This window comes from Epinephelus lanceolatus, chromosome 12 (genome assembly GCF_041903045.1).
Source record: "Epinephelus lanceolatus isolate andai-2023 chromosome 12, ASM4190304v1, whole genome shotgun sequence".
NCBI classification, from domain to species: domain Eukaryota; kingdom Metazoa; phylum Chordata; class Actinopteri; order Perciformes; family Serranidae; genus Epinephelus; species Epinephelus lanceolatus.
This window is the reverse complement of record NC_135745.1, coordinates 22,033,801-22,061,678: the sequence shown is the minus strand read 5'-3', so window position 1 is coordinate 22,061,678 and position 27,878 is coordinate 22,033,801. Positions and strand designations below refer to the sequence as shown.

The 27,878-nt window shown below is 40.4% G+C and overlaps 1 protein-coding gene across 1 annotated transcript in view; it reads left to right on the top strand.

The window, feature by feature from the left end:
- b4galt2 (UDP-Gal:betaGlcNAc beta 1,4- galactosyltransferase, polypeptide 2) overlaps window positions 1-27,878 on the top strand; it is a 270,007-nt gene that overhangs the window by 105,191 nt on the left and 136,938 nt on the right. Inside the window, exons 3-4 of the mRNA XM_033651114.2 lie at window positions 23,951-24,069; window positions 27,159-27,275. Coding sequence (XP_033507005.1) covers window positions 23,951-24,069; window positions 27,159-27,275 — 236 coding nt within the window. The remainder of the gene's footprint in view (window positions 1-23,950; window positions 24,070-27,158; window positions 27,276-27,878) is intronic.

Here is a 27,878-nt window from a genome sequence, read left to right as displayed (position 1 = left end):
TTATTATCACTTAACATTACTGTATAGTAATATATATTACCACACTGTTCCACCAGCGTGACACTTGCAAATTCCAAAAACTAGCAACAGCCTGCTACATTACAAGTTAGACCACATGACTTTGAACAACTTACACATTCAGTTGCCACATTCATTAAATTTCGCTGACAAAAACTATGGCGCAAATTTTTCATCAACGACCTTTTTTCCATGACGAAAACAAGACGATGACGAGCTAAAAATAGATATTGATGATAAGAAATAAGACAAAATGTATTCTTAATATTCATTGACGAAACGAGATGTGATGAAAAAGTTTGTTGTAGACTATCAGACAGTAAAAGCAGAGAGTGGCCATGCTTGTAATTATCTTGTGCTTGTAAACTCCAGTAAATAGTCTGCACCAGGATCTTTCACTAGCCAGCAAAAACACTCACACCAGAGCAGCGTCAGCTGTTGGTGCAAGTTGTGAACTGTAATTCAGTAATAAATAATCAGGCGCGTGTGTGTGTGTCTGTGGATGGTGGAGGTGCTGAATGGATTTGTTGGAGTTTGTTAGTTGCAGTGGTGGCTGTTAGCAGTTAGCTCCGCTTGTTAGCTGCTGAATGGCAGTGGAGCAAGCGGCCATGGGCCCCTCACAGCTGGACTCCACTCAGTCCGGACTGTCTCTGGAAGGTTTATGTGTTGATGCTGTTTGACAGGCAGGTAGACGGCTTAGTTATCTGTGACTGTAGCTGTGCTGTAAGTAAACAGTCTTACACCGGGTCCATGTCATTGGTTCGACAGCCCATTGGTTCGACATCCCATTAGTCCGACTGTCCGTGGTGCTGAACGGCTCGTGGCGGGCATATGGTGCGCCGCGACCGGCTTGAGGCGGAGCAGGCTCACGGCTTATGTGTTTGCCACTTTCTTTTTCATATTAACCCACACCATGATCTTTTCCTGACCCTAACCAAGTGGTTTTTGTGCCTAAACCTAACCAGACCTTAACCACAGGGCATTATGATGATTTCGGAACGGACTTCGGAACAATGAGTTTAATATGGTCGGAACAATGGGATGTCGAACCAATGGGCAGTTCCCCTTAGACCTAGCTAAAACTAATGCAATCTAATACAACAGTCCTGCAATAAATCTTCCCTTTTATGAAGGCTATTAAGAAATATAGTGTTGACAGACCTTCAAAGCACCTCAGCGATGTAACAAAATCTTTAAAATTGTTGTGACGAAAATTAAGAGCAGCAGGACTCTAACATTCAAAAATAATTAGTTTTATGTGTGTGGAATTGGGTGGGTGTTGGCTCAGCTTGCCTACTGTAATTAGCCACTATCATTAATGCTAAATAATAATTAGTTCTTGAAAGACGTTCTATTCTCCGTTAATTGAGGGAGCCAATTTATTCACGTCAGAGCGGCTGAAGCATTTCATTCGTCGTTGTGTTTCAGATGTTTGTGAAGAATGATTCATTACTACCAGTGGAAATAGAACATTATCTCTCTTTACTTGAGACCACATCTGCTTTTATGCGTACTTGCACATTTATTATCTTGTTACTGCTGCATTCTTCCTCCTCTAAGAAGCAGTGTAGAGGCTCGTCCTATTATTCAATTTGCTGTTTTGTTCTGTTGAATCAGTGATTGCTGTTGTTGTGGGGCAAAACACACGAGAACAAGAGGTGAAAAGGGCTGATTTGTTACAAAGGCTATGATATATTGTTATTGAGCGGTTCACTGTGTGTGTGTGTGTGTGTGTGTGTGTGTGTGTGTGTGTGTGGGTGTGGGTGTGTTTGTGTGCGTGCATGTGTGTATATATGTAATTGAATTGGATAAGGAGTGTGTTTCGTCAAAGCTGAAAGAAATCATACTTTGCTGTCTGTTCTCATTCCTACAGATAGATATCATCATGGGCTGCACACACACACACACACTCACACACACAGACACACACACACAATCCACAATGTGTGTGCGGTGCTCTTTATGTTGCTACTTCTATATTATTGTGCTGTGAAAGTCATATATCTTTGTATAAGTGTAAGCAAACTCTAAAGTCCACCGTCTTTCTTGTTCTTTGTGTGTGTGTGTGTGTGTGTGTATGTGTGTGTGTGTGTGTGTGTGTGTGTGCGTGTGTGTACTGCATTGCCTCTTGTATGCAGGTTAAGGTCATTTTTCATTGTTCATTTGCAGGACACAGAAGCAGCTGCTGAAACAATGAAAATGGTGATTTCCAGGCCAGAAAAAAAGTTTGCAAAGAGAGAGGGTTTAAGACATGTATTCATTTTATTTTTTCCATTATTCTTAAGACGCACAACAGAGGAGTTTACAGTAACATTCAAATGTAAATGCAGAACCACTGCAAATAAACAAGACTCCAAATGTACCGTCAGGTCAAATGCAAATGGATTTTAACAGCGGCTGCTGAGTGCTGATTTAAACTACATTCCAAGCATGAATCATTAACGTTCGCAGGTACGCTGCAGCTGAGGTTACTGAATAAGAGATTCAGAATAAGAGCATGTTTTATCTGAGAAGTCAGGTTTATAAATGGAGGGAGGAGAGCAGGAGAGACCTCAGGTGTGGGGAAGTCCACAGCAGCCTGTCAGGGCCTGCTGGCTGGGCAAACACCACCAGCTGGAGAGATTGAAAGCATCCCTCTCTGTGCTTCACTCCGTCTCTGTCTCTCTAGCAGTCTCCTTCATACCTCAGGGTTTTTTCAGGCGGTGTATCTCTCTCTGTGTCTTCCAGTCTGTCTTACCTGCAGCTCCGCTTAATAACATTTCCTGTTGTGAATAATTGGGACGAGGTAGTTTTCTACATGACACATTTAAACTCATTAGCCCCTCTGTTTCATTATGAACAGCACTTACATTTTCCTTTTATGCAGTCAATGCTCTTACTGCCGTGGGCGCACCGACATGGGTCTGATTTTAGTGAATGGATTGGCTTTATTTCAAGTTGTTTGGACAGATTAAGATTTGGCTTGGGAATTAAAAACATTTGCATATATGATTCTACTATTGTGTTTTTGTGTTTCATCTACTGTGGCATGGATTCGTCCTCATTTGCACATTGCTTTGGAGAAAAGCATCTGCCAAGGAAATAGCTGTAATGTAAGTGAAGCCACCCACATGGTCAGCTTGGGTCAGCAAATGCAGCCCAGCAAAATTTTGCATGAGTATTCCACCGCCATATCCGTCTGTCTGGGGAAGTCACCTAGTTAGATAAATTGCTGGTAGATCTGTCCCAGCGAATAAAAGCCTTCTTTCCTTGATGTCCTGTTTGAAGCTTTAGATAGGAAGCTTTGGAAAGTAGTTATAGGGAGAGGACATGACATTGGGTTCTTTTTTATTCTTTTTAAGGTTTTTCTCTGACACAAAGCTGGAGCCTCAAAAACAGCTGAGTGCAAAATGACTCCCTCATTCACTTGTTCACTGTCCCCTATAAGATAATAGTTGACTCTATTTTGCAGCGGAAGATTCGTAGAACTGTAATTCTGCTGCATTATGGGACAGAAGGAAGTAGCGCTATTGTCAGTAGTTTATTTGTTCCATTTTCACTCGTTTCAGATTTTATTCACTCTAAAGGCCTTTGAACACTGAGTCCGTTTTTCTGAAAAAAAGTCGTTACGAACAGAAACCTTGCACACTGAGTCTGATGTGTTTTGTTGTTCTATTCATTGCGAAAACTCGCAATACGTGACAAAATGAAAAGACGCATTTCCTCCTTTGCCTGTCTCCACTGGAGTCACCTATCTGACTGTCACCACTCCCTCCCTGTCTTTCATTTGGCACCGCAGCTGCATCCTACATCCTCCTCCTCTTCTTCATCATCCACCTGAATATTACTATCTGACCTGTTGAAAGTGAGCTATCTGAGTTATGATTCTGTGCTCCCCGTTCCTCTGTCTTATCACAGCTGTGTCCCCCTGCCACATTCTTGTCACTGATTCTTGGTCAAATGTCTCTGAAGACTTCTAACCTATGCAACAAATGCAGAAAATCTAAGCTGTTGCGAAAATCTTAATGACAGACAAGAGTTTCGGACAAAGTGTGCAAACACGATTGGCACAACGTGAGGTCATTTTAATTTTCAATCAATCAATCAATCAATCAATTTTATTTATAAAGCCCAATATCACAAATCACAATTTGCCTCACAGGGCTTTACAGCATACGACATCCCTCTGTCCTTAGGACCCTTTAAGAGATGTGACAATTTCAAAGGTAAAAAACAGACCCAGTGTGCAAAAGCCTTTGGAGTCAAGACTTTCAAATAAAGTGGTGGAGGGTAACAAAGTGAAATATAGAATAAATAAAGAGTAATTTAAGATACAACACATCTACACACCTGGCTTACACCAGGTCTAGACAGGAGGAATTCAGGTAGAGCCCAACACACAATCACTGTAGTAGCTACATGTGTAAAAGAGAGGGAAAAAAAAGAAGAAGCATAAAAACTCAATTCAGGGACATTGTAAGGACTGTGTAGAGGGCTCGACTGATATTCTTAACAGGCAGTTACACAATTACCTGCAAAATACTGTATCAAGAAGTCTGTGATGTTGTGGTTGAACTATGTCTCCTCCAAGTAACCCTACGGTAAATTTCTCCACAAGCATTGTGAGCATCAAAAAGAGAAACCGAACAATGCAGAACTCTAAAAGGTTTCATTTCAAAATTGACGATTTCAGACTCTGTGTGCAAGATTTGCAAGATACTTATTTATTATCAATCCAGAAAATCTTGGACTGGGTGTGACGTTTGCCTGCTGCAGTAGTTTGTGGGACTGGTGTTTGGACATAGACCCATTATGCACAGATCACATGACTTGCCCACCTTCCTGGCTTTGCTTTTTTATCCCTTCATACTGGTGATAGCCATGACCAGTGGCGTTATGGTTTCAGGTTATCTGTCTGTCTGTCCCATTCTCGTGAATGTGGTATCTCAAGAGTTCCTTGGGGGAATTTTTTCAAATTTGGCACAAACGTTCACCTGGACTCAAAGTTAAACTGAAAGATTTTGGCTGTTATATATCAAAGGTTAAGGCCACTTTGACCTTGATATATCTCATTCTGGCAAATAGATATCTCAAGAACGCCTAAGGGAATTTCTTAAATTTTGGCACAAATAATCATTTGAACTTAATGATGAACTGATTAGAATTTGATCGCCATAGCTCTAGGGTCAAGGTCACTGTGACCTCACAAAACATGTTTTTGGATTTATATATGAATTATGACATAATTTCACAGAAATGTCTAATAGGATATTGTAGTGTAATGTAGTGTTTATGGTCTGTTAAAGCAATGGACTCTGTTCACTTACAGTCACACACTGGTTTATTATTTCATGTATTTCTAGGACACACACACACACACACACACACACACACACACTCATTGAGCACGTAAGCATTGTGATGGAAAGTACCTAGGATTCACTGTGCATCATTTTTTTAAAGAAAGCATGAGGATGAGCTCAAACATATTGGTGGAAAGTTAGGGGAATTCCAGCTTGGCCTGATATGGCCTAGAAATAGGAGGCAGGCCCAGATTGTCTGGAAAAAGCATTACACAGTTAAAACTGGCTTCAGCGGAAAAGGGAAAAGCCATGACACTATTATGTTCGGGCTCAAGTGGGTAGGATTAAAAGAAAAAGGTGGAGACTCAACAGATCTTCGCCAGCTTTAAAAGGGGATGCGCAGGAAAAGAAACTTCAGCCCTGCTCCGGAGCTTGACTCATTGAGTTGTATGTGTTGTTGCCTGCGAGCACATTAAACTCAGTTGCACTGGATTCTACGTGTCTCCAGTGATTCTTTGACCTCTGAGTACTTGAGTTTAAGTTATTTAATAGACAACAAAGTTAGTTTAAATCAGGAAGTTACGGACGAGGTCGGGAGCCATCAGGCCCAGCTCTAGGCCCCCAGTTCTGCTTCAACAATATAATGATGACGTGATTGAATTTTATATCCAAAAGGTCAAAGGTTAACTTCACTGTGACATCATAGTGTTCTGCCAAAAAACAACAACCCAAAAAAACACTTTTCTGTCTATTATTAAATGTCATAACTGAGGAACAGAAAAGGGGGCAGATGTGTGTAAAGCATGCATGTTTTAACAGAAATGGATGTAAACTTTAATGGCAACTAGGCTAATGTGGGGGGGGCATACAACCGCAAGTAAGGCTGTAAATTTTAGTTTTTTAGTAGAAATTAAACCCATTTAGTTCATTTTTGCATATCAGCACCCAAGTTCATTAGATTAAAAAAAGAAAAGAATAGTAAAATACTAAATGTGTCTGCTCTGAACAACAGCAATAGAGTCGCAGCACAGAGCTCTGCCAGGCAAGGCAACATTTGTGGACCTGCATTCCTTTTTGTTCAAAGTAAGGGGAGGATCTAAAGAAGTCACGTCAAAGATCAAAGTAAGCACCCTACAGATGCTGAGCGTCATCCCCGGATATCTTAAAATGTCTTGTATGGTCATAAACATAGGTGTTTTCAGGAATTAATTAATCAGTGGGAACAGTTCCTCACAATGGCATCCCTAACGTCACCTTGATGCAGTTCACACTGAAACTGCCATTGAAAATTAATGTTAGAGAAGCTGGTGCTTTGCTAATAGAGCTCACACTGCTCTATGCTTCTGTACTGCAAAACCATTTATTATTAATAAAAAATACACAGTAAAGTTGAAAAATATTTTTTTTATGTTACTCAGAAAACTCTACTGTATTTTCTGCTTGTATTGTTTTCCGCAAGGATTCATTCGTGACTGTGTGGCTCCTAATTTTGGTGACACGCTGTGGAGCTAAAGGAGCGTTTCACTTGTCAAGCTGCTTTGATTCATTGTGCTGCTGCTGCTGCTGCTGCAGTAGCTATGAGTTTGAGACAGGCATGAATGACTTCAGTTGTAGTTTTTCTTTGCTTGTTTCCCTAATTGAGCAGAGTAACAAAAATTAAAGCCATGTGGTGCAGAGCTGAAAAACACTCTAGCTGTTTGTATCTTGTAGCTGCAAGACTCTCAAATTAAAACGTATAGCCCGCACTTTACCCTGACAGTCATTAAGTCATTTCAAACCCAATATAATTACAATGGAGAGCAAAATCATTAAACAGTGAGCCACTGTGTGAGCACGTCTAGAGGTCAAATGAGGCTGGATTCTTTTTTTGTTTGTTTCAGAGATGATTTAATGAAGGAATACACTCAATTTGAAGAATTAGCTACATTTTTAATGAGTATCAGTGTTTGACACTCTTTTCTTTCTTCATTGAAAGTCTCCTTCTGTCTCTGCATGTTTAGAAAGTCAACCATGTCTTTTTAGCCGTCCTCCTTGATTGCTGTAACTCCTTATGTTTTAGTATCATTCATCCTCCTCTATCAATCCCGTCTCCTAGATCAGAAAGCTCTTGTGTTGCTTTTAACGAGACTCAAAATGAGAGATATTACTCTGATTATTGCATCCCTCCACTGGCACCCTGCTAGCACCAGATCCTCTAACCAAAAGCTCTTCCCAGATTCAGGCTTCTTAGCAGCTGCCCCTCAAAAATCGAATTTCCTTCCTCTTCCATTTGATTTTCTCTCTCAACACTTTTAAGATTAATCTTGAATTGTGTTTGTGTTAATGTGTCTCTCTATTTGTCCATCTTCTTTCTACCTCAGCATGGCTTTGAATTAATTTGGTTTCTTTCAAGAAGTCAGGTCTACCGGGGTGTGTGTCTGATGTCCGTGTGTGTCTAGCATTTGCGTCCGCGCACAGTCGGACATATTTGGATAGCCTTTAATGGTGACGGACAGAAGAAAGAAATTCCAGCAAGTAAAGAAGGAAAGGAGATTAAAGCGGAGGAAGATCAAGACAGACGTGAACAGAGGGACACTGATACACTGACACTGATACTCTCAGATGGGTTTATGTGAGTCTGCATGTGTGTAGGTGTCAGACACATGCAAATACACACATGCATGCAAGAAGTGTCAAAGCGCAGCCTTCAGAAATGTCAAATGTCAGATTCAGTTCAGAGAGAAATGTGTGCTTGACATGAACCACTCCCTGAAAGAGTGCTTAGTTTTTCCTTCTCTGTTTGAACCAATGCTAAAAAAAACCCTGCTAGGTCAGGAGGAGACGATACACTCTAGTAAATTTGTGTTTGTAGTCATCCACATTGACCAATTGACAATTGACATTGATTCTGGTATTTTTAGGATTTTGAGAACTGATTGGGTTTTATGAGATGCAATAACTGTACTTTATGTGCCCGCAATGAGCTCTTGTTTGTTTTCTGAGACTATATTTAAATGTGTGCGGAAAATGCTCCTACACCTCAGCTGAATTCAAAATTTAGCATAATCTCCTTTGACTTTGTACACAATTATTTCGATAATATATCTGTATTCAATCAAAACATATTAGCCAGTCAGCAACTAAGGGTGCTTTCACAACTGCCCTGTTTGGTTTGGTTCAATTGAACTCAAGTTTGTTTGTGGTGAGAACATGTTCCGACCTCGATCTGAACCACCTGCAGTCACATTGTGCATTGTTTGTGTTAAACATGAGCATGTTACAGTCCTGGAGGATTATTAATGTGCACTTCCTCCTGTACTGCCTTAATATGCACATTCAGCACATCCAATGCATCAAAATATTGTTTTCTAGTTGGAGCAGCGCCTCGTTTTCAAACTGTATGGTTTGACTAAAATGAAAAATGCAAGTGATATAGTCCACGATGAGCAGCGCTAAAATCAACCTGCGTAGTTGTCGCATTTATCTTGCAAGTGTACTCTTCTTCAATGATTGGTTGGCCAATCAAGAGCAGTTTTCTTGTGCAAGGCATTTTGTCTGGTCCGCTTGTAAATGCTGCCGTGACAACATGAACCAACTCTAGACAGTTATGCAACTTTGTAACAAAATTAGTCCCTGATTTGGACCAAAGCAAGACAACTCTAGGTCTGAAAGCACCCTTAGATTACCCTTATGATCAACAAAGTAAGCAGCTAATGTTATTGACATGCCATTCAAGCTTGTTGTTAGCCTTTATAAATTACGACAGTTAACATAACTGACATGATAGCATTTTAGGTTAGAACTAGCCCTTATGATCAACAAAGTTAGCTGCTAAAGTACTTGTGTAAATGAAACACAAAGCAAGCAGTTTACCAGACATTTTTCAATCAAAGTCACAAAGAATGGTAAAGGAATATTTAAGAATGCTGAAACATCTGTCTCTGCAACATTGGCTTAAATTCCAGGAATGCCATGTATTCAACACTCTTGAGCACTTCTTCCTAACTAAACAGCACAGCCATTACAAGGGGTAAATGTCCTGTTATAGTGACATTAGCGTCATACAGATTTTGTACATCTGTGTGACATAGACGCCTTTTTTCTACTCTGTTTCAGCACTGTCTTGATATCATAAAACAGCTGCATTGATGTTAAAACTTGTTAAGGTCTACCCACACAGGCAACTGGTAAGGAATCAGTAGGGGAAGAATCAGACCAATAAGCAGGATCAATAATGCCATTGGTATCAGTAAAATTTTGTCAGCTCCTGTCCATGTCTACTGTGTACAATCTGACTTCTTTTTGCAACCAGTGGAGTCGCCCCCTGCTGGCCATTAGAAGGAATGCAGGTTTCTGGCACCTGTGCATTCACTTCACTTTTCAGACCTGAAGGCTACGTCCACTTCTTTATACAGTCCATGGCTCACAGCATCATGACCCTGGAGTCTTCATACATTTGGCTACAGCTGATTCAGGATACTGATTCGTATTTGCAATGTGTGTGTGTGTGTGTGCGTGTGTTATATCATTATGTGCCAACTACCACATCAGGGTGCCAGCTGGACAGTGGCAGTGAGACCTGTAGCTGTACTGCCAAAAACACAAATGCACATGCTTTAACACATGCATGCTTACATGCACACTCACACAGAGACACATGCTGGCATGCTAGTGTCGACTCCACTGCCAGTCATGCAGATTTGATATCATGTAATAGGGAGAACTGGCCAAATCATGCCAGAAACAGCATCCAGGGAAATGCGCACATGTTTGCATGGTCGCTAGAGCCAGTACACAGCACAGTTTTACTGTGGCTGCCATCCCTACATTACTTGGAATAGATCAATTTCAGATCAACAGGATGATGTTAATCAACTTGTTATAATTAGTATGTGTGGAATTGAGACACAACTACAGGGTGTCTGCTGGGCTTTAAACAAATATTGAGTTTCCTCATTAAAAAGAAAAAAAAATGCACACTTGAAAGTTGAATTATTTTGATTGTTGTCGGTATGTTCATTTTTTTTTTTCTACAGAGTTTCAGTGAGAACCATTAGACCAGGAGCAAACACTTCCAGTACTGCATGTTCCCAGGGTCCTGTGTTCCTCACCTCAATGTCCCCCTAACAAGAGGAAACCTTTCAAAGGGTGTCATGTTCTCAGCTGCCTTTTCTCCTACATCAAATGTGCAGTGTACTTTTTCCTCGGTCAGTATGTTGAAATCACCCACCATCATCTTGATGATGGTATATAAAGATAGAAAATGCATCTCCACATTCTCCAACATACAAAAAAGAAGCCAAAATCTCCCGGTTTTGGCTGCTGCCATCGTGCGCTGATGTCATGATTTAAAGCTAAAGTCTTAGTAGTGGTGATCTCTGCGGTATCGAGTTTCCGCTTGTACACTGGTTCGACCAATTGCTGGTAGTGCCTTTGACAGCGAGCACACTGACTGGCACACACAGCTGTCAATCATAATGTCAAACACCCTTTTTATAGCATCAAATAACTTATTAAAACCAAACATCAGTGTTTTAGAACTACCTAAAATGACAGAAACCATCTTTGGGAAAAATGTATTCGATGTGTACTTTGAGGGGTTTTTTTGGGCTATGTCTCATCTGCTCACATGGAGGGGGTGAGATTTAAGCTCTCTACTGTAGCCAGTCTCCAGGAGGCGATCCAGATGTTTTGGCTTCACTTCTGGGGACATATCATGTCGTCCATCTTTATGATACAGTCTATGCTACAACCTATAGCCAACTGATCTTATACTCTTTGAAACCTTAACCCTCAAATTTGTTGGCAAGACAGTTTTCTTGACTTTATATTATTGATACAGTGGCTGAACAGATTTTTATCATTCAAGCTGCATTTGAAACATTTATCTCCCTTTTTCCGCCATTTGAAGTGCAAACCTAGCCATTACCAATCTCTAACTATGCTAGTTTATATGAAGAGACATTGGACCCTGGGAACATTAGGCCGACCCTGCTAAAGTAGCTAGAAAGCTCACCGTCTCATAAAGAGGAAGTATCAATCTTTAGCAATAAATGTATTCAAACAAATGGATACTTTTTTTATTTGTTAATCCATCCATCCATTTTTCTGGGTCTGTATCATAGACTGTGTAAATAATGGACGTAGCTACCATGATGTCACCCATTGGTTTGTGGACTGCCATTTCGAAGCCTGGAGTTTGGCATTTGGGCTGTTGCCATCTTGTTTTTTTGGAGTCAGAAGTGACCATACTTGGGTGAGAGGCTGCCGCTGTGGAGCGAGGGGTGTTTCTGACTGAGAAGCCAAGGACAATATCGGCAAACAGCCTATCAGTCAAAGTGGCCTGTGATTAATTATGCATGATTTTGGGCCTTAATAAAAATTAAATGGGTGTGTTCTAAAAAAAAAATAAATAATCACCCCCTGTAAAGTTGTCACGAATGTTGAAATTAACTGTAGAAACCCAAACCATTTTTTGTACCAGGCTGTAAACATGTTTATTTCTGCTGAAGAGCTCGGCATTTTAATCAAGTTGCGACCTCCAGTGTTGCAAAATAAAGCCATTGGGAAATGCCAAAAACTGCAGTTCCTCAAATGGCCACTTGAGGCTGACTCCAGAAACCAGTCACAGCCATACAGGCCATATCATCCCTGCTGGTTTTCTGTCATACAGTCATACTTTTGGGGGTATGACTATAATAAAAGAGGTGTGAAATTGCATTGTGGTATTAATAAGGTATTTAAAAGTCTAACATTTCAGTTTTTAACAAATAGGCAGTTTGATTATGCAATAATAAATGAAGTGATATTAAGGCAATGACACTGTTTATCATTAATGGTTCATGTGCTACATTAATATGGATTTCTCTGAATGTTCTCCTGGATGGCAGCTGTGATTCAGAGCAAATTAGAAACCAAACAGTTACAGTAACACTTCTGCAGAGCGCTGAAATAACACCTTTGTTTCCACTGCTGTTGTGTTGCCATGGAATCTGTATCTGTCACTCCCTTCGCTTTTTGTTTCTTTTGTTATCTCCCTCCGTGTCCTCAGCTGTTTCAGTCCTCTCCTTTTCTGTTTTTGTCTGTTTATTCTCCCTCCGCTGTCCTTCTATCTCTCGAAAAGTGCCCTCCTTTCTTTCATGCTCTTTCCTTTTTTTCCTGTCTGATGTCGTCTTTGTCTCCCCCTCCACACATCCTGTTTCTTGTGCCGGGATACGATGTTGTTGTTACATGCCTTCTCCATCTGTTTCGTGCCCCCCTACTTGCAAACCTCTTCCGTCTCAGAACATAAACACGGTGGTGAACATACTGTGCACATGGATACGAGCCATTAAGGGCTTTTTGCTTTCCCTGTTTGGGTAATGATCCACAACACCGGTATTGAATAGAACATTGAGTAGTACTTCAGGAAATGCTGATAAACGTACTCTTACGTGATGTAAGAACCAGACCCCCTCTTTTTCTTTTTCAAGAATCCATACTGAAGTGTTTTATGCTATAATTAGGCGACAGTCATCAGCTTGAAATTCACACTCATTAATGAAACTTCCTGTTACAGCTAGTTTGTCTACACACAGGTTGTTTGTCATACATAACACCAGAAAACAACTAATTCATGGCTGCAGGCGTGTCTGAACATGTGAACAAAAGAAATCCAAGGGTAGATGTGGTCTTTGATTTCACGTTAGAATAAGTTTCAGTGGAATTTTGATTGAAGTATTGCACAAAAATCTGTAAAAATATTTGCTGTACTGTTGTTGAAAGACCACAGGAAGGTGAGAACAAATATCAGCCCAGTCATCACCAATCCCCTTTCCCAAAGACTTAATAATCCGACTAGCTCCCAGTCTTTCTCATCATACTGCTGCTGGTTTAGCTTTGGTCCTACCTGGCTAATGTTGTCATCACTGTCTCTGTCGCTAATAGAAATGCAAAATAGCAGTAGCCGCTGGTTCTGGAAGTCATTTTCCCCAGTTTAAATTTGCATTTGAACGTCTCCCTTTAATGATATCCTCAGTGTTTCTTAACATTGCAATACAGGAGTCTCCTGGATGGTTTAACAATATTGCGGGTTTATTTCACGGCCATTTTCTGCACTTTGTTTCTGAGGAATTCAATTTTTTGCATCAGTTTGATTACTGTTGCTGCGGAGGAGAAGAAGACAGAACTCAGAGCCGTGCCAGATTCATAATCCGAAAGTAAATTGATTCAAACTTCTGAATGAGTCGTGTTTCTAGAAAGCATAAGTTTTAGGTCCCACTTGCCGTTAGAGGCATATGCTGCAGAATTTTAAGCTTTATGAACAGATGTTTCTTAGGGAAATGCACTTTGGGAGTCGCGGTTGACTTCTCCCGTCACGTCTTTAATTACACGGTATTTTTTTAACACAGTTATTCCTTTTTTAATGAATAAATTGGGAGAGATTCATGCAATCCAAACTTCTGGGGCACTGTCTGTCTACCGAACATTGTCTATACAGAAAATGAACTGAAATAATCCTCTCGCTTTGCAGCTCTGTTTCTCTCTATTTCCTGTTGATTTGTGGGATGTGTATGCCATATTGTCTCTGTTGTTTGGCGTTACTTCTAACCATAAATTGTTGCTACTTTGCAAGAAGCCTTTTGATTTCTATTTGTTTCCCTGCAAGACATAAATACAGTTTCAACACTTCTTCTTGTCAAGGTTATGTTATCGTTCAGTCATTGACAAATTCAGTTGGGCCAAAATTTTCTCTGTTGTGCTCTCAAGGAAACTGCAGCCACGTTTATTTAATCCAAGAACCGACCGTTTTCAAATTATCCCTTTTCATAACGTTCATGTTTCCCTTTGTCATCCAGGTTTCATTTTCCAGCAACACGGCTTGTGACAACAAAGCTGTCAGTTCGCGGATGTTGCGGCGTTCATTCCAACCTTTTGTGCTTGTGCTGTTTGCGAGCTGTGAATACACCAGCGTTAACCCTTTATCTCCTCTTCTCCAGCCCACACACGCTGGGTGTTAGCCTTAAATACACACCCACACAAACAGATGACTGGATGTTTTGCGTGTCGAGGAGATTCCTCGATACCATTAATCCCCCGATCCAGTAAATTCACACGAACACACACACACATACATGCAGGCACAGAAACACATAGTTTCATGCCTGAAAACAGCCTCTTTCAGAGGATAGATCCACATTGAGGATTCTTGGCAGGAGGAGAGGATGACAACATGAGGACAAAAAGAGAAAGAGATAAACAAAGTCAAATATATTGTCGAAGAGGAAGAAAAAATGCATTGTACACATAATTGTTTGACTTTCTCTTTCCCTTCATTCTCGTCTCTCACACACATTTTCCTCCCTCTCATTCCCTCCTTCCATCAAATCTCCTTTTCTTCCTCTACCTCCATCTTTTTTCTCTCTTTCTCCCCTTGTCTGGAAGAATAGCAATTACAGTCCACAGTTGGTAGAGGCACTTGTAAATGATTGAAAGCAAGAGAAAGAGAGGAGAAAGGGAGAGTGGACGGGCTATTAAGATTCAAAGAGCTGAAAGTCTCTATTGTCAGAGAGTCTGTGTCAGTAGGAGGCAGGAGGAGAGGAACAATTTCTCCCTCCCTCTTTTCTTCCTCTCCTTTCACTTTCTTTTCTCTCGTTTTTTTTTCCTTTCCCCCATTTATTCACTTTCTCTAACTCTCATTTCTCCCCTTATCCTGAAGCCAAAGAACCAAACCCAATTATAAACTCTCTCTGTGAAATCTGACCCTGGCACTGCTTCAGTTGTCACTTAAGTAACATGAAGGCTCAAAAAGTCTCAGGACGGGGCTGCTGATTAACAACCAGCCTGTCGTGTACTCGTAGTTTATGTGGTCAGATGGCCTGAGCAGCGATACCGGTGACTCTGTGACTTTAGAGGAGAGAGAAAGTTGTTAAGTGTTTTCTTATTATTCAGATTTAATCCCAAGCAGGGACATGTGCAGGGGGATGTTTTGTTAGTGTTGATTTAGCATACAGTTTCTGTGCGTGAAGATGTAATAGTGGTGAGATATTTAAAATTTGATTGCAATCACTGAGCAAAGACATAATTTCAGTTCGTCTCTTTTTTGTTATGGACAGCACTGCTTTAGACAATGCAGTAAATACAGACTTTAACAAGATGATGCCTTTTTTCAGTGGGAAATGTAGCTTTATGTGTAGACTTTGCTAGAATTTTAAATCCTTTGCAGTAGGGTTGAGGGGAAAAAATCAATACAGCATAGTATTGTGATATTTTTGTGTGGCAGTATTGTATCGTCACACAGTGTCAAGTATTGATTTTTTACATTATATAACTTATTAATATGACAAATACAAATTAAACTTAAGGTCGCCTATTAGAATAATATAATCAATTGCTTTGTCAGTCCACTAGATACATTTTGCTGCAAAAGAAAATGACTAAAATCAGACGAAAAGACTGAAAACTTTATCTTATTAGATAAAACAGATGTTGAGAAAAGTTTTTCTGTAGGGGCATAATTTACATTTAAAAAAAGGTAATAAATCGCAATATATTTTCTTGCAATACTCAGTATATGCAACATATTTAAAATCGCAACAGTGTTGTATTGTGACTTAAGTATCGTGATAATATCGTATTGGATCTTTTGCACAGTAGTTGTAGATTTGATGACTCGTACTTGTAGTTGCATCAGTTTAAAAGTAGTTACTATTAAAAGTGTACTCCACTGATGTAGCATTGCGTTTTTGTAACATTGTTGGACTCGCGACAGGCAAAAAGTATCATCTTTTTTTTTTATTCCACGCATTCTTCTTTTTTTTTTTTTTTTAAAGCTTGGCACCTACATTACCCACAATGCAACTTGACCATCGACAATTTAGTTTGAGATTCGGGCATGTTATGCTGTAATATTTTTTGTCCAGTTTCCTGTGGACGCACAAAAGGGTTTTATACAGCTTTTTTCATATGTGTAGTCGTGTTAAACTTAAATGTGTGAAATTGGTTCAGGTTCCCTTTAACATAGGACATTTGTGCAACTATTTTGGCAAAAAAAATACTATTTTAATTAGTTCATCATCACCTCAAATAATTGTCAGTTTAGTCACGAACACTTAAGTCAAAGACAACTGTATTTCCATTTGCGGTATTATATTTGGCGGTATGGCTCTGTTCTGGGGCCCCTCTGCTTTTCCTGGGCCTACGCAGAAAGCCTCTTCCACATGCCTACATGGAAAACCTAAGGCAGAAAGAGCACACCTCTCTGCCCTTCCACATGCCTGCAGAGAGAGCAAACCTCCCTGCCCTTCCATGTGCCTACATGCAGGCCAGAGCAGTTTAAATAGGGCACCCTGAATGAGATTCGCCATTTGGTTGTATAGAAAGGAATCCTGTGATCTATCAGCTGACTCCCTTCCCTCAGTCAGCAGCTCCATCAGTTGATTTGGCTGTTTGAGATCAGCTGATTGTGTTCTGCCTGAACTCATGCTATGCTCAATTTGAATCTTAAAAAGGTGGGGATTTGCTTACTTTTTACAACATTGTACACTATAAATTGATTGCTTATTGGTTAACTGGTAAACTAAATATGCTATTTTAACAAACATTTTGGGCTCAAATAAAGTGTCATTTGTAGTAATTGTATTGATGATATGAATAAATAATAAACTGGAGGTAGTCCTCTGATATAACATTTTGTAAGAGTTGACATTCTGTTGCTGGAACAGATTGAAGTCAGTAAATGTTTTGCAGTAATTTAAAATTTCTGATTTGCCTGTGGAATTCTCTGGAACCACAAATTAGAGCTTTTCACTGATCCACAGTTGTGCACCCTATCCAAATTGGACGCATGGAAAACCTCCCTTAACCAGGGGAGTATAAATTGTGAAATAAACATGAGTTCCTGTCTGCAAAAGAGTTTAGGATTATTAGACACATTCCAAAATGCAGTCGACCCAAAAAGAGAGATAAGCAGCAGCATGAAGCTCCACCAGTTCATGTTCACTTCACAGTTCACACTCTCAGTCTCACCTCAAAAAACACATTTCTCTCCTGAAATGATTGACACACAGACTCGATATCTGCAGCAATAGAGTGCAGCCTGACCCAAAACAGATTAGACCAACTATAACTTGGACCTGGCCCCGCTTAAGTCTTGGGTCAAGCCTCCGTTACCAGTACCTGTTAAAACGTCTACACATGGATCCCACATTCAGAACCACTGGCCTGGTGGAGAGAGAGTGTGAGTGATAGGAAGGGAGGGAGAGGTGTGAACGTTGTCTTTAATATTTCAGTGATCTTTCAGCTTTGAATCATGTGGTGAGAAGGGCAGAACAAATCAAACAAACTGAGACAGGAAGAGAGTGAAACCAAAGCAATCACAATCTGAAGATGGATGCCACGTCACACAAAAACCCTCAAAACCAACAAAACACTCGGATGCTCCCATTTTTCCCCCGTTTCTATTTCATGTTGTCAAGTTTGACCCAGGCTGAATCATAGCCTCAAATAGGCTGAGTCGTTCTGTGTGTGTGTGTGTGTGTGTGTGTGTGCGTGTGTGTGTGTGTGTTTAGCGCTTCCAGCCTCAGGTATCCTCTCAGTGTGTTGTGTACATGTGCTAATAACCTAATAGCTCAGAGATTTGGTTCATTATTATTGTGGGGTTGAAGATTTGGTGCATGTATACAGTATGTGTGAGTGTTTGTGTGTGTATATTTGTGTGTGCGGTGGTGTATATTTGCAGACAAAGCAGTGATGTATCCCCCAAAGTGCAGTGGGTGTCCCAGATAGAGCGATCAAGCAGCACGATTATAATGTATTACTGTAATATCACCACACAGATAAGCATTAGATATGTTGTGTGTGTGTGTGTGTGTGTGTGTGTGTGTGCGCGCGTGCGTGCGTGCATGTGTGTGTTTGTGCGTGTGAGATAATTGCAGCACTATCACACACATTAGAAGTCTCATTTATCACTTCTTCCTCCACCAGCATTAGTTTAAACCCACATTCTCCCTTTTTTCTTACATGCCCACGTACGTTTCCTCTCAGTCGCTCTTACGGTGCACGTACACACACACACACACACACACACACACACGCACAAACTTTGCATTATTCATGTCCTCTGTGTCAGAGTAAAACAGGATGATGTCAGTGTTTACTTTAAAAGATTTGGAAGCTTTCTGACCTCTGCCTGTCATCGTCTTTTAAAATCAAAACAACAACAACACACACGTGAGTCCATCATTACCAATTAAGCACTTCCTGTGCAGCTCATAAATTGGTTTTAAGTATTTGTTGCTCGACAAAATCTAGATCCTAGTGTTTCTTTCCTACAAGACAAAAGATTTCCGGGTCATCTGCCAAACAGCATTGTATTGATGAGGTGAGCTGATGGTTAATGCCAAAGACAAACTTTGAGCAAGCAAAGTCATCAATGTGAATATGATGAGAGAAGTTGTAGCACTTTTGGGAGTTATGTGCTGTAGCTATCTTGAGAAACAGTTTATCCATCCACCCAGCATTCATGTGCAGCATCTCTGCTAATTGCCTGACAAAGTCATGGTTGACAACACTCCTGGGAATCACTGCACCTGGCTGCTTTTCTTACTTAGAAAAAGTTCCAGCACAGAACTCTTTATAAAACCACAAATAGTTGTATCAACATTTCTGATTGTGTACGAACTAAACAAACAAGATATGTGTAATTTAGTGTGCTTTTGAACAGAGCCAATCAAGCTGTTTCCCCATCTTTGTGCTAAGCTGAGCCCTTGGCTTTAGCGCCACACTGAACACAAAGACACGAGAGTGGTGTCAGTCTTATCATCTGAACTTTTTGCAAGAAAGCAAATAAAGTGTATTCACCCAAATGTTGAAATATTCCTTTAAACGGTTGATATTTGGAGGTAACCCTCAAGCACTGAAGATCACAGCTCTTCAACAGCAATTAAATGCCTCAACCAATGCAAGGCGTTTTAACACTAAATATTTTGTGGCCTCTAATGGTGTGTTTAGACCAAACATAGGTGAATTTTTGAATTGTGTACTTGCACAATTACATCTGTTTGAGTGCCAGCTGTGCTAACAGTTGTACTATCTATCTTGAGAACGCAGCTAATGCTAATGTTAGCGCTAACTGGGTTTGTAGTAAACCAATAGTTGGGATCAAGTGAAAGATAGATACTTTCAGAACTAACCATGTAGTTCTGTGGCTTCCCTCACTATTCTCATAGCCCTCTCCTTTATTGTTCTGTCTCTGCACAGTACTGATGTCAAGTCATAGACTTTTAGGTGCCCACAGACAGTGACGGTAAGTCTGTCCTCCGTTCCTGATTGTCTGTGACCTCAGGAGCGGCTCATTGCCAATAGTGGGGTTACCGTGGTCATGGAAAATCTGGAAGAGTCACAGAATTTCAAATTCTTGTTTTCCACACCTAAGAAAGTTCTGGAATCAGTAAAGTCCTTGAACGTTTTAAAAAAAGTCATAGAATTTGGTTGTGTGTATTGAAATAAATTGTTACAGTAATCTTCCGTGGATAACCTTCCATGTACTGTAACGTAGTGGCAAATTTATTTTCTGTAGCTGTTACATAATGTAGCTCTAATATGTGTCAATCCATTTCTCTTTCCATTTATGTCATTTAGCTAGAATAACATTTAAATGGAGTCTGAATCTGATATGTTTAAATTAGAGGAAAATAATGTTTTGACTTAACATATAGGATTTTGAATCCCAAAGTTTCCATACCCATTTTTGAGATAGAGACATGTTGGCATTGCACCTTGTGAATAGTCACAGAAATTTTATCATAGGTCCTTGAAAAGTCAGGGAAAACTTTGAAATTATGTCCATGAAGATATGTGGGAATTCTGGGAAAGGCTCTCACAACACGGTATCATGCAAATTTTTTGCTGATATTGAAACATTTCTACTTGCGTGGATGTGTACTTGCATCTATTTGCTTTGCCCAGCGTGAATTTGCACATATCTATGTCTCTGTGTTGAAATTAACTCTGCATTCGGTCTGAATTTAACTTACCGTAACCTTAACTCTGCATGGTTATCGATTTATTTCAGATTTGGGCTATGAGTGTTTTTAGTGCAGTCATGTTGCTGCAAAATTGTTCAGATAGAAGCCAATTTTCAACCCTCAGCACTAAATACAGCACTCAGAAAACCTAGTGTTTTACACTGTGCAGCTGCACACTGATATTATAGTGAGGGAGCCCTGTATGCCGCAGAGACACAGTGCACTAAAAACACACAATGCTCTCAATCCCTTGTACTGGATCTACAACTTGCCCTAAATAACACATGGTACAGGTCTCTTAATTGGGTTCTTTGTTTAAATTCAAAGTATATATTTAATATAATACTTTTAAAGAAGACGTTACTGCACTTTTTAGCGGGTACTAAAAGGTAACTGCATTAATTATCTAAATTTTAGTGTCAAAAAACAGCAACAGCACAACTTAAGATCTAAAAATAGCATCTTTATATGCTTGTATTTTCTCTAAGAGTCTTTTTTTGCTGTTTGAGCACTAACTAACATTATACTGGGACAAGATGCAAACACCGTGTTCCACTTACGGTCTCATTAGTGTGAGAGAGGAAAAGGAAAAATAAACATGGGAAAGGATGGAGGGTGACGGGTGGAAGTGTTCGGGGGGAATGCTGTCAGGACTATTTGCATTCAGCTCTTGTGGGTATGATAAAGAGGTGTGTTATGAACATGTAACCTTGTTGGCATCGATCATGCTGCTCGCCTGTGCAGCGTTGATTGGAGGAGACCTTTCAACACAATGCTCATACGTCAGTGCTAAGTGGATTATTAAGTCATGGACCTATGTAGGCCTCTCTGTCTCCTCTCTGCAGTGCATACTGTGTACTGATACACAGATCATGCAGCAAAACACATACATTATCTATACTTTTGATCAGTGGAAACATAATCATTTATCTGGTAGTTGTAATCATCTGAATGTCTTAAAGAATAGCCTGGTTAAAAGAAAAGATTAGATAAACCTGTATTGATTCCCAAATGGGAAATTCAGGTGCTGCAGTCAGCAGATTTATTGTCAGCAAATCCCGTAAAAGGACCAAAACCAGTCCAGCCCTCAACACCTTCCTTATCTATAGCACTTAAGGCAACAGCATCCTTAAAAGAAGTTCTTGTTGAATCATCAAACAGCGTCTGAAACCTGTCACAGCAGTTGTTGTAACTATCTGAAACTGCCAATACAACAAGCACAGCCTCTTCAAGCCACAAAAGAATTTGGTGTTTTAGTCAGGTGCACTGATGTTATGCTGAGTGAACTCATTTCTTATTTCAGCACAGTAACATCAGTAACAACTACTGAAAGACTTAAAAACTCATAATAATCTGTTCAACTGTAGAAAGTAAGTCAGCATCAGCATTTTTACAGTGAGGGTTTGAACGTCTCCATAAAGCTCTTTTTCATTCTTCACAGAACTACTTCAGTTGCTTTTTGTACGTAGAACCGAGTGCAGCGCCGCAAACCTTTTTCCCAATTTTAACGATTATCAAACGTCTCTCCTCTCTAAGACAGGCTTTTCCCTTGTCTTTAAATGTTTCATTCATAACAGGTAGACATACTTCAGCCTTCTTTGGAAGTGGTCCAACAACTCTACCTATGCCAGTTTGTTTCAAGTATACCACAGCCTGCAGCGCTAAGCACATTCATTGCTAGTGAAGATGTACATCTTTAAAAGCAGGCGAGGAATATATACTGTCTTTTCTATATTTTTTTTTAAGGCTGACTAATTTCAGTTATACAGCTGGGCATTATGGTTTCCAGGAAATGTTACTCAAAGAGGAGTGCATTTGTTGGGGACTATTTTCAGTCGTAGATGGATACAAATACTCATGTGTGGTAGTGTGTATTTACTATAGCAGAATTGTGCATGCAATATTGACCGGAAATATACTACAATGCCCATTGCTTATTTGTAATGAAGAAACATGTTGCCCATTGCAACACTGTGGCTCTTTGATATGTTTTTAATCATTTTGGACAACAGTGGAGGTCTATGGAACAGAAGAATAAGGCGTATTGCGCTCTAGATACACAGACAACAATGGAGATCAGTTAACTACTGGTTTTAGTCTTAATATGTGGCATTTGTAGTATCAGTGTTTGCTTAGAAGCAGGGCAAAACATCCATCCATCCATTCCTTTTCAACCGCTAATCCAAAGCCATGTCGTGGGGGGCAGCAGGCTGAGCAAAGTATTCCGGACGCCCTTCTCCCCAGCAACGCTTTCTAGCTCTTCCTGGGGGATCCCAAGGTGTTCCCAAGCCAGATGAGATATGTAATCCCTCCAGCGTGTTCTGGGTCTGCCCCAGGGCCTCCTACCAGTTGGACATGCCTGGAACACCCATAACAGGAGGCACCCAGGAGGCATCCTGATCAGATACTTGAACCACCTCAACTGACCCCTTTCGATGCAAAGGAGCAGCGGCTCTACTCTGAGCTCCCTCCGGATGTCCAAGCTCCTTCCCGAACTGTAAGGCTGAGCCCAGCCACCCTTCGAACGAAACTCATTTTGGCTGCTTGTAGCCCCAACCTCATTCTTTTGGTCACTACCCAGAGCTCATGACCGTAGGTGAGGGTTAGGACATAGATGGACCAGTAAACCGAAAGCTTTGCCTTCTGGCTCAGCTCCCTCTTCACCACGACAGTCTGGCACAGCGCCTGCATCACTGCAGATGCCATGCTAAACCGCAGATCAATCTCACACTCCATTCTATCCTCACTTGTGAACAAGAACCCAAGATACTTGAACTCCCTTGTTTGGGGCAGCAACTCACGCCCAATCCACCGGTTTCCAGCAGAGATCCATGGCCTTGGATTTAGAGGTGCTGACACTCATCCCAACCGCTTCTCACTTGGCTGCAAACCGCCCCAGTGCATGCTGGAGGACACGGATAGATAAACATCATATGATATGTTTTTTCCTTTAACACAAGAGACTTTGATATTACCTAATGAGTTGTGGGTCTAACACTGAAACTGAAGAAAAAAACATGCACTAATGAGTGACATTTCGCCAAAGAAGAAGTGCTTAAAGCCCGGTTTGTTAAAATGCAGGTTATGGTTGTAGGACTTCGGTTGGACCCCAGACAGCAAAGCTCACTCGTATATTTTAATGATCTTGGCTCTCTAAACGAGGGGCTGTATTCATTGTGCGGCCCAGAGATTTAAAGCCAACCCTTCTTTTTAAAATTAGTCTGAGCCCGCAATCTCTTGCACACAAGACTAGATTGCATTTGATCCGTCAGTACTCAAAGGAGCGATGGATAGATTTGTAGTGATATAACATATGGTGTGGCTTCATCACTGAGCAGCATAATTACCTTTCGTGTTGTGTTTACACTGACTGACTTCAAAGTCTTTGTTTATTTTGTAGGAATATATGTTTTCCAAATCCTGTGCATCTTATTAAATGCTGCATTATGCAGAGCATATCCCTTGAAACCATTATTTCTGCACACATTGCTTTGATACACGTACAGTACTGCTTTGAAGCTAAAAGCTCTCTCTCCTCTGTCCCTCACTCCTTACATCCCTTGCTCCCTCTCTTGCTTTCTACCTCATCTGTTTTCCACTTTACCCTCTGCCTTCTCTGTTATCCTCTTCATCTCACTAACTCTTCCCTCTCTCTTGTTTCCTCAGTCGGGCGTTTGTTGATCGAGTTCAGCTCCCAGATGACGATGGAACGAGTGCAGAAAGAAAACCCCAACGTGACGGAAGGAGGCCGCTACACGCCTCCTGACTGTCGGCCACGATGGAAGGTCTGTTTATACTTCTCTCGGTTTTAAAGGGACAGTTCACCCCAAAATCAAAAGCACATAGTTTTGCTCTTAGGGTGCTTTCATCCCTCTTCTGTTTGGTTCAGTTCAATCGACTCAAGTTCGTTTGCCCCCTAAGTGCATTTTGTTTGGGCAGGTGTGAACACAGCAATCGCACTCAGGTGCACACCAGATCAACCAGACTGAGACCTTCTTGAAGAGGTGGTCTCAGTCTGGTTCCAAACAAACTTTGGTGTGGTTTGTTTGTGGTGAGAACGTGTTCTGACCTTGATTGGAGGGCACTGTTTTCTTTCTACCGAAGTTTACCTACCAACTGTATCACTGTGCAGAAGGAAGCGTGCATCTACTGCTACCTCACCTAGCACCACTGAGCTAACTCCGTAACAGCTTAGCAGAGGAGGACGTCATTAATGTTTACATCTTGGGCTGTCATGAGCACCAGCCTCTCATCCATGAGTAGATGCACTTTTCCTTCTGTGTGGTGATACAGTTGGCAGGTGTAGTTTGGCAAAAAGAAAATGGGAAGAGAGAAGGAAAAAAGTACGCACTCTCACACATTTTATACAAGTTATGCATGATAACAATTTTAATGTTTGTAGGAAGTCAAAATTATGAGACTATTAGTTAAAGTTTGAGTCAGTTCTTCAAAATTATGACATAGTAAGTCAGAGTTATGAGATAGTTAATTAAAAACATGAAATAGTCATTAAAAATTAGAAAAATAAGTGAGTAAAAGGTATAAAATAGTAAAGATGATGATTTAGTCAGCTTTAAGTTTAAGTAACTGGCTGCTTTCATCTTACTATCTCTTATGTTTAGTCACAAGTGGTTTTATAATTCATATTTTTCATTTTAATTTGATATATGTTTCTTTTTCCTGGCAGAAATGCAGCTTTTTATCATAGTACTGGATCTAAGAAAAGCCAACCAGAAGTTCAGTCATAGTCATACTTAGTCATAGTCAAACACAGTATAGTCCATTAAAGTGTTTTAAGTATTTCTCCTCCTCATCATACTTCACTGAGGTCAGGGTGACACTTTAAGTAATGAAGATAACACCAATCACCTGCCACAATGCCTAACTATACAGAAACCAAGGTCAGTTTGCTGTCAGTCTTCATCTGAGTGCAAAATTACCATGAACTTACACGGTAAATTACAGCTCAACCTTGGACTGTTTGGACAGCTGAGAACGACTCACTTAAAGCACAGAGATGGAGGACGGCCTCAAATCTGTGATGCCATTGAGAGCTCCTTCCTTGAGCTGCTTCATTCATAATGAATGAGAACCAACTTTATGTGCACTGTGACATTAACCTGGGGGATTTTCTACGGAAATGATTTTCTGCTGCAGAACAGTTCACCGTGGGCTGAAGCAAAGCTCATTTATGCATAATTACTCAAACAAACACTCTGCGGAGATGTGAAAGAGAAAGACTGTTTCATAATCTTTGTCCATGTCAACAGAAGAGTTTCAGATAATGCACCATGACTGTTTATACTTGTTCTTTGTTTTCTTTACCTGCATTGACTTAGTTATGCATTTGAATAGTTCTCCAACTGATAGAAATTATAGTTAATGTTCCAGCTGCAGTAGTGAAAGAAGTGTTTGCATAATTCATTTCAGTAACGGCGGCAATACCACAGGACAAAAATTCAACATTAATAGTAAAAGTCCTGCATTTCAAAGAATCTATCATTATTATTGATGTATTATTTTTGCAAGCAGAAGGTGGAGCTAATTTGAACTACTTCATATACCAACCCAATCACAAGAATAAATGTTGATGTTATATGTTTCTGCAAACCACGGATATATAACATTTTTACCTTACTAGTGGGATAGTCCATACACATTGAGTACAGCATACCATACCATGACTTAGTCATACCAAAAATTAGAGAGAAAACAAACATTGGGCCACAGGGGGAGCCACAGCGATCGGTCGCATTTTAGCCATTTTTAAGCATTCTTCTGTTGTTATAGCGCCACCCAGTTGCCAATTAGAGTTAAATTTCTCCAGTCACCTTGAGGCATCCTGTTCTACATATCCACCAAGTTTAGTAAAAGTCGATGTGGCGGTTAGGCCTAGATGAGAAATTAGCTCTCTAGCGCCCCCATTTTGTTTGATGGGGTCAATAATGGACGGGTCCCCTCAGATTATGTGTGGTCATATGCCTACAAAGTTGCGTGGTGATCGGTGAAACCCTTGAGATGTAAGAGATGGAACTTTAGATATTGGTCCCTAGATTATGTTCACCGAGTTTCATGCAGATTGGTCAAACTTCCTAGGAAGAGATCGATTTTAAGTGTTTTTCAAAAAAATCAAAATGGCGCAAAATCTGTATAAATGGAAGTTATTGGTTCTTGAGGCAAATGTGTTCCTCATGAGGAGAGGCATCTCTGTGCAAAGTTTCATGTCTCTACCACATAGAGGGCATGAGATATGCCCATTCAAAGTTTGAAATTTCAGTTGGTTGTTATAGTGCCCCCCTTTGGCCAATTGATGTAATATTGCTTCATTCGCATCCTCCCATGATCCTCTACCACTGTGCCAAATTTCACACGGATTGACCAAGTCAGTGAGGAGAAAAACGTGGAACAGGCACACCCATTGACACACAGACAGAGTTTTCGTCATTAGATAGTAAGATATGTTGAAATTTAGTTTCTTTACGTTTCAACAACACTGTGGTTAACGTGTGGTTATGTTTAGGCACAAAAAACACTTACTGTTATGGTGAAGAAAAGATAATGTTTTGGCTTTATATAACTATATATATGTATCTATGTTATTATAAACGTACAAATTAAATATATCCGGGGCTGGGCTGCATATACTTTTAGTAGTTTAATCTTAAATAACGTAATGGAGGAAAAAGCACAATATTTCCCTCTGAAATGTTGCAAAGTAGAAGTATACAGCTTCATAAAATGGAAATACTTCTGTAAAGTACCAGTACCTCAACATTGTATGTAAGTATACTTATGTAAATGCACCCAGTTACTTTGCACGGCTGTCCTGTTTGATACAAACAAATAACCAACAGAAACTGTCCCTGTTGTTCAGGTGGCCATCATCATCCCATTCCGTCACAGAGAAAACCACCTAAAATACTGGCTCCACTACCTCCACCCTATCCTCAGAAGGCAGAAGATTGACTACGGCATCTACATCATCAACCAGGTAGGCCGGTTTGTTCAAGTTCTGTTTTTTGTGGTTGCGGTCTCGAGGTCGAGCTTCAACAAAATTGACACCTCAATGTAAATATGGGAGAGATTCTCTTGTTAAGGATTTGTGAGTGTTCACGTCATCAAGGCTGTTATATTATTTCACAGTTGGTCATGTGTGTGTGGGTGGAATGAAATACTTAATATTCGATATTACACCATATCCATTGAATCTGAGTTTAATTCATAGACTGTAAAAAATAATGGACGTAGCTACTGTGACATCACCCATTGGTTTCGATGCCTCAAATCTGGCACTTCAGCCGTCATCATCTTGGATTTTTGGAGCCAGAAGTGACTCCAGGTTACCATAATTGGCAGAGAGGGTGGAACTGTGGAGGAGTGAGGGCTGGATCTGACTCAGAGACTGTGTTGAAGTCCCAAAGACAGTATGTCACTCAGTGACAGCCACAGTGAGTTAAAAAAAAAAAAAAAAATACCTGTACAGTTGTCATGAACGTGGAAAGAAGCTTTAGACGAGACCAAAACTGTTTTATGTACCGGGGTGTAAACATGTTTATTTCTGCTGTAAAGCTGGGTATTTTAACATGGGGGTGTA